Below are 14969 nucleotides of genomic sequence, written 5' to 3' on the forward strand. Positions count from 1 at the left end.
TATTTCAACTTGTCTTCGATTACAAGAATGGCTTTCCATCTAAGATATTGCCTGACATAGAGTAAGGGTGCTATGCTAGGACGAAGTGCACAATGCATAGAAAAAAAATTTATTCCGAGTTTTTGAATAAGAAAACATTAATTTGAAAATTATAACAATTTACAGATCAGTGAAATGCAGATTTCTTTTAAACATAATTTATTTCAATTCTAATTTTCGATTCATACAAGAGTCTTCGTCAGGAAAATACAGATAACATTTTCACTTATGGGTGTTGGCAACCTTCACGTGGTCACTTTTGTAATTATCTGATTCTCAAAAGAATAGGAGAAATGAATACCAACAAAAGAACAAGATGTTTAAAAAAAATTGTACTCTGCTGACCCGTACAAACATTTTTTTTAATAAAAAAAAAAATGAAGGTCATGTATAAAGCTTAAAGCATGAAATTGTGTTGAATTGTTTTTTGTTTTGTTTTTTTTTACATGGCATATTGTCACTTAGCTGTGGTCTTCTATTCTTATCGAAGATTGAACTTTTTATGCCTGATTCCAACGACTGTTGTTTTTGTATTAAAAAAAAAATGTCTATTTTGATTGATAGCCCAAAAGAGTCGCTAAAAATACACCAAGAACTTTTATTACAAAAAACTAGAAGAATGGACCGACCAACAGCATTTCTGTGTTCACCAAGGACTAGTTAGATAAAGGAGACTCTATAGACTGGCTAAAAAGAGGATCGCTCCACTATGATTAGGAGAGGATTATAATGGCTGCTCAACATGAAGGATTGATGACAAATGCTTTTAAAAAGATGAAGTGGTCTCAGCAATGACAAAAGCTGTGCCACACAAAAGTAGGAAATGTGGGCCACCTGACATCCAGCTATAAAGTTCTGCTGGGGGACAGCTACAATACGATGCGACACAATGGAGTGTAAAGATCTCCACTGAACGATCTGTAAAAAATTGAATATTGAGTGTAGTAGCAAGTCCTGGGAACATGTTTACCAGAAAGAACAGTTGGAAATAAGTTATACACCAACCACTATGACTATGCAATTCCTACAGCTACGTACCTTGAAACCTGATTAGATGTGATATATGATAGGTGGGTTGTGACAACAGATTATTCTTTTCATTCTTTTGACTCTCGGGTATATATCTGACACGGTTAGAACCACATCCGTCTATGTAAAAACATTTAAGATATTCACGGATATATACTCAAGAGTCAAACAATAAAAAAAATATGCTGTTGTCACAGCCCTAGTGATAAGGAAAAAGAAGCAACCATAGTAGAAGTTAGTGTCCCCAATGATGCTGAGTTAAACAGAGCTGACATGGAAAAGATAATGAGATAACAAGGTATGACATGAAAAGAAATTGGAATCTTAGGAAGATCTCTATAATTCCAGTAATTATAGAAGCAACTGCACTCATGATAAAAGAATTTCCAAAATTACCTGGCAAATATACCCGGTGAATCAAGTGCAAAAGAGTCAAACAATTGCTTTTAAAGGGATGGTGAGAATCTTAAAAAGATCTCTCAGTTGGAATACATAAGATGACTGATGAATGTTTGACATCCAGTAGGAAGCCCCATCCCCAGCTTGAACAATCTAATAAGAAAACTGAAAAAATAAGAGCAACAACCACACAAAAATTTGATTTCTGAATTTTTTAGATAAGGATTGGTTATTTGTATTATTTGGATTCTTTGGACTACTGTTCTCATCTTGAGCATGATTTTCACGTTTCGGTCGATGTAACCTCCGACCTTCTTCAAGTGTATTTTGTCAAACTCAGGAATGTTTCTGTTGGACTCAGGATTAAATAAAGGGTTCCGCTCAGAATTCCATCAAAATTCCAGAGTTCAACAGAAACATTCACGAGTTCGACCAGATTACACCTGAAGAAGGTTGGAGGTTATATCGACCGAAACGTTGTGAAAATCACACTCAAGATGAGAACAGTAGGCTGATGAATCCAAATAATACAAATAAAAATTTCAATTTTCAATTACAAAAATCTTAGTCAACCACCTCAGCAGAAACAATGTTCTTAGTGACATGCAATATGGTTTCCATTCTGCCAGATCTACAGCAGATGTGCTAACGGTTATATCTCATAGGATTAGCAGATCTCTTGACAAAGGCTTCCTTTCTAGGACAATTGCTCTTGACATATCGAAGGCCTTCGATAAGGTATGGCATAAGGGCCTACTTCACAAGATTTCCAGCTACGGTATCACTGGAAATGTTTTCTCTATCATTAAATCATTTCTCTCTGATAGGCTCATAAGAGTTATGGTTGATGAGCAGAAATCAGAGGCCCACAGTATTAATGCTGGAGTCCCTCAGGGGTCCATCCTGGGCCCAACTCTCTTCCTGATCTACATCAATGATCTCCCAAAACACATACTTGAATCATTCATTGACATCTATGCTGATGACACGACCATCTATGGCAGCACATCAAAAGCCGTAAATGACAAAGTTCTCTCTGATTATCTTTCCTCTGATCTTGAGCGCACGGTACAGTGGGGGAAGAGGTGGCTGATTACTTTTAATGCATCTAAAACCAAGCTCCTATCTTTACATCATCAACGCTCTGATCCCCATCTGGCATCAATTGAAATGGATGACTCTCGTCTTGTGGAGGCTCCATGTTTTGATAAGATTCTGGGCTTGACCTTTACTCCTGACCTGAAATTGAACACGTACATCAAGTCAGTTGCCAAGGTCGCTGGAAAAATGGTAGGATCCTTCTACCGCTCCAGAAGATATCTCACTACTGATGCAATTCTCTATCTATATAAAAGCCAAGTACGTCCAAGGATGGAATACTGCTGCCACATCTGAGCAGGAGCTGTTAAAATAGCCCATCCTGCCTTGACAGAGTACAAAATAGACTTCATGGCTTAGTGGGGGATGCCCTTTTCCATTCCCTGCAACCTCTCTCCCACAGAAAAGACATTGCAAGCTTGTCTTTGTTTTATCATTATTTTCATGGCAAGTGCTCGTCTGAGCTTCAATCTCTTGTTCCCCCTCGCCAATCTTTCACGATAAACACCTGTCTAGCTGAAACTACTATCAAAAATTTTCCCCACTCTTTATCTGTGCCAAAACCAAAACGTAGATTCCATGAACAAAGCTTCTTTCTTAGAAGTGCACGCCTGTGGAACTCTCTTCCGTTTGCCTGTTTCCCACCTGACTACAACTTGGATGTCTTCAAGTCCAATATAAACAAATTCGTGATGAACTGCCTCCTTAAGTAAGACACTTTATCAAATCTCCAATACTAACGATTACTAGGATACTATCCCATTGATTACTGTACACGCAATAACCCTTATCCCTGAGTGGCTTCCGGGCCTTGATAAATGGTGACTACCTGTTAAAAAAAAAAAGTGACAAAAATATTAAAAAAAAAAAACCCTGTATTTTTCTGATTTAAACTATTTTATGGGTTGAAAATTAAAATTTAAATAAATAAATGTTTTTATTAAAAATCTTCATTTTGATTGGTTTCTAAACTGTTATAATTTTCAAGTTTCATTGCATTCAAACAATTGGAAATACTTACACCACTAAAATATTAATTACTTTTTACTAAAAGGTACAACTTCCACACACCAAAAATGTAATACATGGATTTATTTGCTTTTTAAAAATAAAATATTTTTTTGCAGGTGATTCTCAATACAGACACAGAAAAAAAATCATTATACGTTTCTTTGCCACAACAAAACCTCATCCACCAATTCCTTCAAGACTCTGAAGAATGGCAATGGCCTTCCCCACCCAATCGATCAGCCATTTTATCTTCTTCCTCAACGTCTTCCTCTTCCTCATCCTCCTCATCCAACAGCTCCTCCTCAGTTAATTTAAAGGTTCCCCCGCCCCCATCACGTCCCATTCCAGACGTTCCCATCCCGGCTTTGAGAAGTAAACGTAGTCCCAATATACGCAAGAAAATAAATAACAACCTGAACAGCAACAACAACAACAGCACAACCATCACCATTACTTGTGGAAAACCACCGCCTCCTCCACTTCCACCACAGCGGGACATCAAAACCAAAAACGCCTTTAAATATTTCGAAGCAAAGGAAGAGTCCAAAAATGGTAGGTGTTTACTTGTTTTCAGTCATTTGTGCCGGTGCTGCCTGGGAGACTTTGTTGTACTTTTTTGTTTTGCATGTTTTTTTTTTTTGCTTTTTATTTGAAAATTTTTTTTGTTTAGATCAGCTTATATATAATATAGTACGGATGCACGTATGTAAATGGGGAAAAAGGATTATAAAAAAGGGGGAAGAGAACGATCACATGAGAGACGTGGATGACGTTCGAGATTTTAGGAAAGACAGGGAGAACATTCTAGATTTCATGAGACGTGGAGAACATTCTAGATCTATATTCTTTTAGATCAGCTTATATATAACATAGTACGGATGCACGCATGTAAATAGATGTGGAATGACGTCATCAATGGGGGAGAAAAAAGGATTATAAAAAAGAGGAAGAGAACGATCACGTGAGAGATGTGGATGACGTTCGAGATTTCATGAGACGTGGAGAACATTCTAGATCATGTGGGTGATGTTACAGCTGTACCAATGAGGAAATAAATGTCGTTGCTACAAAAAGCAAGTTAGAATTATTTCTTATTCTTTGTCTTGGTCTCCTTTGCGACTAAAACTGTACGCGCATGTTGATCTTCGGACAATGTTACATACATAACATAATGTTAAGAGTGTTTGGCCGGCAGACTGGTGGTTTGATCCTCGGTCAAGTCATACCAAAGATTTGAAAAAAAAAAAAATGGTGCTTAATTCCCCCATACACTAAACACTTATAAGAGAAGGATCAAATGTTATTTAACGAGAAAGTCTGTCTTGAAATTTATGTATAAAATCTTCGGCTTTGCTTTTCCAATGTGTACGAAAATGTATATTTGTTTCAATAACAAAAACGAAAGATTTCTTTAGTTGATATAAAAACAATTGCACTTTATTTTGACAATTCGAGCTTGTGGTTATGGAGAGAGAGAGAGAGAGAGAGAGAGAGAGAGAGAGAGAGAGAGAGAGAGAGAGAGAGAGAGAGAGACCGGATGGTGGGTTGTAGCGATGACAAAAGAATGCAGACAATAACTCTGTTCATCAACCGGCGTTCTCTTCATTCTGTTTTTCACTCAAAATAAAGCGTCTTTATCATCATTGCACAAATTAGAATTTTCTTTGTTTTGTTTGACTCCTGTCATTCTACGGTTAAAAAATAGAACGCATTTACCTCAAAAGCCATTCTTTGTATTTCCCGAAAACCTGGTATTGCCCGGCTTCACAAAACCCAGTATTGCCTGGTTTCATTATTCAACATCAGGGCAAGTGGAGTAATTCTGAGGATGGATTGATGTCCTCCCTACACTTTGGTACAGCAGCTAATGAAAAGGGAACCTTTGGGTCGCCCTCGACTATAGTCAGCAACAGAGCATTTATGCAAACCACATGCTTTGTCAAAAGTTGAAAATGAAAATTAAAAAATCACTTGTTTTTAGTCAGTTTTAATTGTGTCGGTGTTGCCCAGGAATGTTTGCTGTACGTTTTTTTTTTTTTTTTTTTTTTTTTAATCTATACTTTTTTTTTTATACATGAAAGTTTTTTTTAGTTTTTTTTTTTAGTTTTTTTTGTTTTTTTTTTGTTTTTTTTTAGTTTTTTTTTTGTTTTTTTTGTTTTTTTTTTTGTTTTTTTAGTTTTTTTTTTTTAGTTTTTTTAGTTTTTTTTTTTGCTTTTTTGTTTTTTTTTTTAGTTTTTTTGTTTTTTTTTAGTTTTTTTTTTAATAGTTTTTTTTTAGTTTTTTTGGTACATGTGCATATTTAACCAGACAAACGATTTCCCGCTTTGAAACTGACTGGCACTAAAGGCAAAGACAAAAATATGTTTTTCTGCAATCACATCTACGAGATTCGTGTTTAATTATTTTTGGACAAATGCACATTTTCTTTTTCATTACGTCTATTTCATTTAATTTATTATTTGAGAAAATTTCATATTTTTTAAACATTTATTCATTTTTTTTTCCATTTATTCAATTTATTTTATTATGTTAAAAAATACTCTTAGTATTCATTATTTCTGTAAATAAATATACTTTTAACATATCTAATTTATTATATTCATAAAAAAGCTTCTTTAAATAAAAAACAAATTTAATTTATTTCGATTTATTATATTTATAAGAAAACTTATTTCAAATAATATTTATTTTAATGTATTTTAATTTATATCTTTAAAAGATTTTCCTTCAATAAACATATTTAATTTATTTCAATTTATTTATAAAAGTTTATTTAAATAAACATATTTATTTTAATTTTAGTAAAAAATTATTTCAGTTTGAACTATTTCTGTAAATAGACATATTTAATTCATTTTAATTTCTTATATTTATAAAAACAGTTTCTTTAAATAATTATATTTCAATGGAAATAATCAGTTTATAGATATTCAGTATAGGTTACACTGCTTAGTGTAGAGCACTTACAAACCATGAAGTCATGTGTTTTTGTAAATATGTGATTGTACCAATTAAAAAAACTAATAGAATTTTTAAAGTAAAATTTAATTATTGTAGTGTTCGATCGTTAACGTTATTAGATTTCTTCTTGTCACAATTATCACCGTTGTTGCATTAACAAGAATAACAAAAATGGCTTTTAATAATTTTATTTTACTGTAAATATTTTTTCTCCAAATAACCTTAAATGGGAAGACTTTTCTTTTACTGATTACCAGCTAGCCAGTGTTGGGAAGAGAACCATATATATATATATATATAGAGAGAGAGAGAGAGAAAGAGAGCTAAGCAAAGCTAATATTACTTTTTTGATCGAACTATTGTTCTCATCTTGAGTGTTATTTGTAAAATGTTTTTGTTGGTGTAGCCTCCGACCTTCGTCAGGCATGCTGGTCGCCATCTTGGAAAAGAAGAGAAAAGTTATTGCCTCCCAAGATAATTTCGTATTCTTGGAGTTGGGTTTTTTTTTCTGTGGTTTCGTATGTCTGAAAAAATTTGGTTGACAAGGGGAAGTAACTTTAATAAAGTTTTACGGGATCCCCTTTTACCGTTGAAATTTTAAGAGGGGGTTGTATGAAATTATACATATATATTTTCCAAAATGGCGATCAGCATGCCGGACGAAGGTTCGAGGTTACACTGAGTGAAACATTGCTCAAATAACACTTAAGATGGGAACAAAAGTCCGATCAAAACAAGTAATACACACAATCAGGTCTCATTTAAAAAATTCAGAACTGCAAAGCTATTAGTTTTCGTTTAAATACGAAAAAATCTTTACATATTTTTACATCGTAAAGTAGGATCTGTATTTGGACTTTTGTGGCTGTTACAACATATTGATAGAAAATGTTATGAAACTATAAAGAATTTCATTATGGTAACTACATCAAGCGTAACAAATATAGCCGCGTATTTTAAATGCTTAGACGCATCTATAGTAAAATGCGCCCATTTTAATCTGTGCGTTTATCAAAGTCTGACAGGTCGACAAATGGACCAACTGACAGAACCTTTTATAGAAATATCTGGACGCATTTAAAAATCTTTTCATCCAAAATGTTATTTAATTTTTTTTCTTTTCCAGAATTTGAACAAGTATATCAAAAGACAAAGAATAAATCATTTGTAAGTATTTTCCCCTTTAAACTATGAGAGTCACTTTACGTTTAATTTTCATAGATAAAGATGGATGCATTTTATGCTTCCCTAAAACCAACATGTGGTCACTTTTCTTCACAAGTTCAGATATTCGGTGTATCTTAAATAATATGTGACTTAGCCTTCAGTCTAGCAATATGTTTCAACCGTGCAATGCCGGGTATATACAACTAATAATGAATAAAAAATCGAGGATACTTTTTTCCTACATTGGAATTTACAACGATGAATGCTGCAAGTTAGTTGGGAGTAGATACATTGAGGGGACACAAGTGCTGTGAGTTCATCAGAACATATTTCATTAAAGTGTGTGCAAAACAGACACAGATGTGACATTGCAGAGGTGGGACAGAGGTTGGAATTTGGCTGACAGTGCAGCACCTTTTAGATTGGAGATTCTTTCTGGGAATTTGTCTTAGAGTGAAAGACTAGTAGCAGATGCTCTAGCTTAAATGTGGCAAATATACTCCATCCAAGCGTGCATGGTAGTTTTTATAAAAATATAGGATACTCTCTTGTGTGAGTGATTTTCTAGCATGGTAAAAGGAGCCCACCTTTTTGCAGCAGCCTTGGCAATGTCTTAAAAATTTGTGTTGCAATATTTTTGATATGGTGAGGAGGGTAGGTATTTATTTGCTTCTCCACGTAAGCAGAATATGGCACAAGATCAGTTTTTATGTGGAGAGGGGGAGGGGAAGGGGGAATGGTATATAGGATTGTCTCTACATGGACCACTAACCAATTGCCACAAGGGCAATGGTCTAAAAGTGCAGCATCTGCCAGAACACATATTACACTTTGATGATCACTGAAAATTGGAAAGTTCTATTTATAGGCACTGGTGATAAGAACTGACGAATCGAATGGAACCACGTTCTGCTAGGAACCAATCAGAAACCAGCATTGTTCCATAAAAATATTGCCTCTTTATCATTCCAGCACATCATCTTTTCGTGTTAACACAAGATCTTTTGCTCTTTACCTGCAAAATTATAAAGTTCAGGACCTGTACAGAACAGCTACCCACTAAAAAATTTTCATCTTGTACAGAATAGCTATCGATCGGAAACTTTTCTGAAATTAAACATAGCTTTCACTTCAAGAAATTGCAACAACTTCTACGACCAAAGGGAAAGACATTTTTGTAAAACGGAGCATAACAAAGTAGAAAGTTAACTAAATGAAAGGGCAAAATTTTACAACTCTCTGAATAAATCTGCTTTATGTAAACGCTCTTTTTCCTACAGAGAGAGAGAGAGAGAGAGAGAGAGAGAGAGAGAGAGAGAGAGAGAGAGAGTGTTGTTGCATGGTTATGATTACAGCCCACAAGGCACTAAGATGGGGCTAAGAAGTACCTTATGCAAAATGTGGAAGCAGCCATTGGAACATGAGTCGTTACACACCTTATCTCTACTAGTATATAAAAGGAACTTTGTGTGATTTTGTTTCCTATGGACTCGAAAACGGCTGAGTCATTTTTTATAAAATTTCACACAAATGTACTTTATGCACCTGGCAGTGTTTTTAGATAGGTTTTGTATCGGAATGTTTTCAATAAGTATCGATAAGTGATAATTGACAAAAGATAATCGAAAAAATCCGATAAAAAAAAGGAACAGGCGATTTTAACCAAAGTCAACGCCCTAGTCAGCTTAATATCACAAGTACATTTGAGAAATTTTATTACTGCACAAGCAGAAAGGCCCAGCATATAAAATCAACAATACGTTCTTTGATATGACAGGGGCACGTTTGAAGTGAATATTTCTGTTTAGAACACAATTGGGCCATGATGCTTGACTTTTGCATTTTAAACGTTAATTCAAACCATTACATAAAAATATTTTTTAAAAATCAACTGTCTCCAACTGGAGCAGGCAATTAATCGATTTGATTGAAAAAAATTTACGAATTCTGATGACAATAAAATATGGGAGAGTGAAACATTCGTTAATCCTCATTCAATCTTGGGCAACTCCGGGTCTCCTTACTAAGTTTCACATAACTGCTGACCAATGGATGACTCATGAATCTGTGAGTGCCCGAATTGGATTTGCAAACACTTATGTGTCTTCGTTAATATTTCTTTTTCTCTGTTCATGAATTTTGCAAGAAAATTTCAAACTCTAGAAAGTACGACCCACATAATGTTACACTGACAGTTGAAATCATATACGAGGGCTTTCAATAAGTTTCCAGACTTTTTTGTATGGCCACTTTTATTGATTGGTGACACACATGAAACGCTAGTCTCCTTTGAAGTCATCTCCTCCGGCTGCAATGCACTTGTTGTACAGCTCCAACAACTTCTGGAAGGCGCATGTACAAAAAAAAGAAATCTGGAAACTTATTGAAGACACCTCGTATGACTGAACTGTTCCGTATTGTGAGAAGTACATTTTTGTGAAAAGGAACGGCAACGATTCTGGTGCCAAAAAAAACACATTAAACCCAACATTATGCGAATAAGTGAAATCAAAACAAGATGGTGACTGAATTTGACCTGATGACGTGTGATTTTGCTTATTCACATAATTTTCAAGTGTGATTTTCTCAATTTTACATCATAATACTAACTTGATTTTAAGTAGAAATGATTCCTTATTTAGATATAACAAAAATCAACTTTATAAAACTATTTTAATGCCTAAACAGATTTTTCTCACATTCTTTCATGGCTGCTGTCTTTATTTTCATCACCGAAAGTTTGAAACTACGCCATAAAGATACTCTGGTAATGTACAAAAAGCCAAGAACACATTTCCTAGTAAGGGCACCTCAGGCAATTGGCAATAAACCAGCTCGCACTCAAGAAGACAGAGCTAATAGTAATACTTAGACAGATGCATAAGGATCTGGTAATTCAAGTCAATCACTAGGTTACCAGAATGGCGCCAAGACAAACCTCGGCTGATATGACAACCAGCCGGGTTTTTTTTTTTTTTTCCTTTTTCTCTTCCTTTGAATCAATGAATGAAAATTTTTTATTTCTTTTTGTTAAAAATAATTATGAAAAAAAAACAAACAATTTTTATTTTCTAGCCTGACCCTGAATTTTCGTGCGGAGAATGTCACGTGACAGCTATGTTCAGCCTCTTCACAAGCAACCCCGACATTTTATCTTTTGACAAAGGAGATCGGATAAAGATCCAAAATAGAGGTAAACAAATGCCAGACATTAAATTTCGTTAGTTTTTTTTTTTTTTTACGGTTGAAGGTTTTGAAGTCGTACAATGATATACGAAACGTGATAATTCACTTGGTACGTAGTGTTTGCTATTTTTTTATGCTTATGTGCCTATTCCGGAGAGCTTCGTCACATGCTTGAGAACTAAATTCTTCCATTTGTCACGGTTTTGGGCCAGTCTTTCAGCTGTCAGGAGCAGCATACTATTGTTATATAGTTGGATTTATATAACTGGTGTATATAACAGTTGTATATATGTGTATATAACAGTTGTATATATGTGTATATAACAGTTTCAACGTCTATAGAATTCCTGGTCGCACTTTTATGAAACGTGTGCAAAATTATATAAACTTGTTTTTTTTTTTTTTGTGTTTTTTATTATAAATTCACAACGAATCATTTAAATCAAAACAATACAATTTATTTACACTCGTCGACTTGAGGCAGATATAAGAGAGAGAGTGAATGGTATGAGTTTTGGTCGGTGGTAGGTGTGTGGGCGGTGTGGTGTCTGTGTGGGGCGACTCAGTAATGTTACTCACTGCTTGACAACTCTCAACTCTGTGTCTGATCTCCATATTGTGCTCTTATTGATATTGTTTCAATTTTGAATGTTGATTGTTCTTTTGTTTTGCATCTTATACAATTCCAATCCAGGTTTGAATGTAGGACGTCCCATACTTTCTGTTTTAGGTAATTTTTCAGGGGTCAACTTTCGATCGGAATGTAGGTTGACATCATCGCTCAGCAATCGTCAGGTATCTGGCATTGTGTGTGTGCACATGCATCTAATTATTTTCTAGTGTCAACCCGGTCAATATTCAACACTAGTATTAACCCTTATCTGGTTGACCCATCTATTTGATCGCCATCTTAGAATTCAATGAAATATATATATATATATATATATATATATATACTAGCAGGGGGCCCGGCATTGCCCGGTCGTAAGATACGCTTAAAATATGATATTTTAATTAATGCAGATTTTGTATTTAATATTATATTATATTGGACTCAGTATATAGTAATGATTTAAAAAGTTAAAAAAAAAAGAACGACTCATGCGCCACCACCGAGAATCAAAACCAAAACGTTTAACTTATGATTTCTTTTTGTCTCTGCCGTTAATGTCTGAGCTATGAAGACATGTTTGCTGCAAGGCTAAAAATTAAACATTTTCTCAAAAATCCAAACGATTTGATTGTAAGAATGTTACAAAAAATAACGATTGCAAGAAAAAAAACTTTTAAAAGTCGGAAGTTTTTTCAAATTTAAAAAAAAAAAAAAATTGTGCTTTATTTCCTTTCGCTTGTTATGATTTTATTTTCAGTTTTGCATTTTTTGTAGAAAATGTAATCGAATTAAATTTAAATGTGTTTATGTGTATAATTAATTAATGGTATCTGTGCCTTTTAATTTATTATTATTTGAAGTTTTTAATGAGGAAATTCTTTTAAGACGCAATTTTAATTTAAAAATTATTTGTAATTTTTATTTGATTAATTTTTATTTGAATAATTTCTTATTTGAATAATTTTTTTTTATTTGAATAATTTTTTTATTTGAATAAATTTTTTATTTGAATAAATTTTTTTATTCGAATAAATTTTTATTTGAGAAATATTTCTTCTTAGTATTTATTATTTTATTTAAAAACTAATAAAAACATTTTGTTTTAATGTTTCAGCTGAAAATGGTTGGTTTCACGGATCTCTGGATGGTAAAAGCGGCCTCGTTCCCTGGAATTGTATGAAACATTAATTTCGATAGATTTCATATTCCCTTTCGTGATTTTACATGAGCAAACTGCAACCAAAACATTGAAAATGCTATTTCAAACTTAAGCTTGGCAGACCAACGAAAATGATATTACAAACTTAATTATGACAAACTGCTTAAAGAGATAGTGAAAACTTAAGCTTGACAAACGAAAGAAAATTACATTTTTTAAATAATCTCAAGTCCCTAGAGTCGAAAACAACTTTGGGTGGAAGGGAGAAGCTATCCCAAACCCAATTCTCTTTTGCTTGGTAAAAAAAAAAAAGAGAAAGATTTTCCTAGCTTATTCCTTATTGAAATAATGTAATATCGGGAGACATAGCGATAACTTCCAATGGAATTTTCTACTTTTATCTTATTCTAACCTTATGCGAAAAATTCCGTTTTTAACATTTGTTTATAAACTTTTTTTTCCTCCCTCTTTTTCACCCCAACCAGGCATATTATCACTTGAATGTAAGAGGGCACTATTTGAGATCATGCCTAACAAAGGTAGGGAGTTGAATAGCGAGATATCTGTCCACTTTAAATTTAAACTTTTGTATATCAGTACAGTCAATGAAGTAAGAAACAGGGAAGGAATTCCAAAGTCTAGAAGTTTGAGGGAAGAAACTATTAAAGTAGAAGACTTCTCAGCATCTAGGGATCTCGACAGTGAAGGAATGGGATATTGCTGCTTGTCGGGTTAGTCGGAACTATGTACATCGAGGGGACACAAATGCTATAAGTTTGTCAGAGTACATTCCAATAAAGTACTTATAAAACCAGCACAGGAATCCAACGTTGTGCTGATGAGACAGAGGTTGGAGCTTGGTTGATAGTGTGGAACATTAGATTTTTTGGATCTTGTCTAAGAGTGAAAGACTAGTGGTAGACATATCAGTGCAGATGCGGCAACATTATGCCATGCATGAGTGAATTGTCGCTTTGTAAAGATATATAGGATACTCTCTAGTGTGAATAACTTTCTAGCACGTTAGAGGGAAGCCATCTTCTTTGCAGCAGCCTTAGCAATATCGTTAATATATTTGTTTTATGTAAATATTGCTAGTATGACCTAAGTATAATCTACCAATGGACAGAGGCACTTATAAAAATTCTTGAACGCATCTAAAATAAAATAAGGTTAAAATCAATTTGTGCGCTTTCTGAAATACTAATTCAAACTTAAGCGTGACCAAATAAAATTGTTTCATTTATTTATTGCGGACTCTTATCCTTATCTTTTAGTTTTTGTTTCACGTTTCGGCCGACTATTCCTCTGGCCTTCATCAAGTTGTAACCGCGATAAATAAATAAATACATACTACTCATCATTCCAATCAAATAAATAAAATTGCATAAAAAAATTACTTCAAAACTCTTGCGTGAAAACAATCCAAATTTTAGGAATATATTCAGGTATTTCAAAATAACTTTAACGTGACAAGCTGACTGAGAACATAGTATTAATAGCAAAAAATTAAAAAGGACATTTTTTTTTTTATGTTGGTTGTCATTATAAAGTACACGATTAAATTTAAAAGTGAAAACCTTCAAATATTTTTTTTTTGCATACGGATTTCGATCTTTGAAAAAAAGTTCAGTTTTGGCATAAAAGTGGAATTTTACTTGAAGATAAATGCAGTTGAATTAAAGCGATATTTATTGAAGAAGCTGAACGATTTTACTTAGTATTAATCGTAATTGAGACAAAAAAAAAAAGGCGAATATACAAAATTTACGGTTTGCAAGTTAAGTCTCCTTCTGGGCTCTCACTTACAAAGTTGATGTGAAAAGGTCCCTGGCTCACACGCCAGACTCTTTCTAATATAAGTGAACAAATGAAATGGAGTATTTTGATAGAATTGACCAATCAGTACGAAGTATTTTGATAGAATTGACCAATCAGTACAAAGTATTTTGATAGAATTGACCAATCAGTATGAAGTATTTCCACCAAATAAATAGTCAAGATTGTACAGATTGTTTCCCTGGTGGTTTTATTGGCGAAAGGGAATTATGAGATCTATCAAAGTTAATCAACATTATTTTTTTTTTTTTTACTAAAAGATGATTTTAAGTAAAAGTGGTTTGAAGCAATGAAAACTTTCTAAAATTGATTTGAAAATAATTAGAAAATTCGCCATTTTGTTGGCAACACTTTTTTAAAGATCATTCATTTTTGTTTCGATTAAAATTTCGAATAAATAACGTCACCGGTAAAAAAAAAAAAGAAAAAAAAAGACTATAAAAAATAGAAAGAGGACGATCACAGGAG

At 33.5% G+C, this 14969-nt stretch overlaps 1 protein-coding gene across 1 annotated transcript in view; it reads left to right on the top strand.

The window, feature by feature from the left end:
- The window catches only part of LOC145248355 (uncharacterized), a 38035-nt gene extending 23283 nt beyond the window's left edge, over window positions 1-14752 (top strand). The window contains exons 5-8 of the mRNA XM_080110274.1: window positions 3693-4128; window positions 7664-7704; window positions 10780-10897; window positions 12618-14752. Of these exons, the coding sequence (XP_079966400.1) occupies window positions 3693-4128; window positions 7664-7704; window positions 10780-10897; window positions 12618-12691 (669 nt within the window). The 3' untranslated portion in view covers window positions 12692-14752. The remainder of the gene's footprint in view (window positions 1-3692; window positions 4129-7663; window positions 7705-10779; window positions 10898-12617) is intronic.
- The last annotated feature ends 217 nt before the right edge of the window (window positions 14753-14969 follow it).

Source organism: Euprymna scolopes, chromosome 26, assembly GCF_053919585.1.
Source record: "Euprymna scolopes isolate OS-2025 chromosome 26, ASM5391958v1, whole genome shotgun sequence".
Classification (NCBI taxonomy): domain Eukaryota; kingdom Metazoa; phylum Mollusca; class Cephalopoda; order Sepiida; family Sepiolidae; genus Euprymna; species Euprymna scolopes.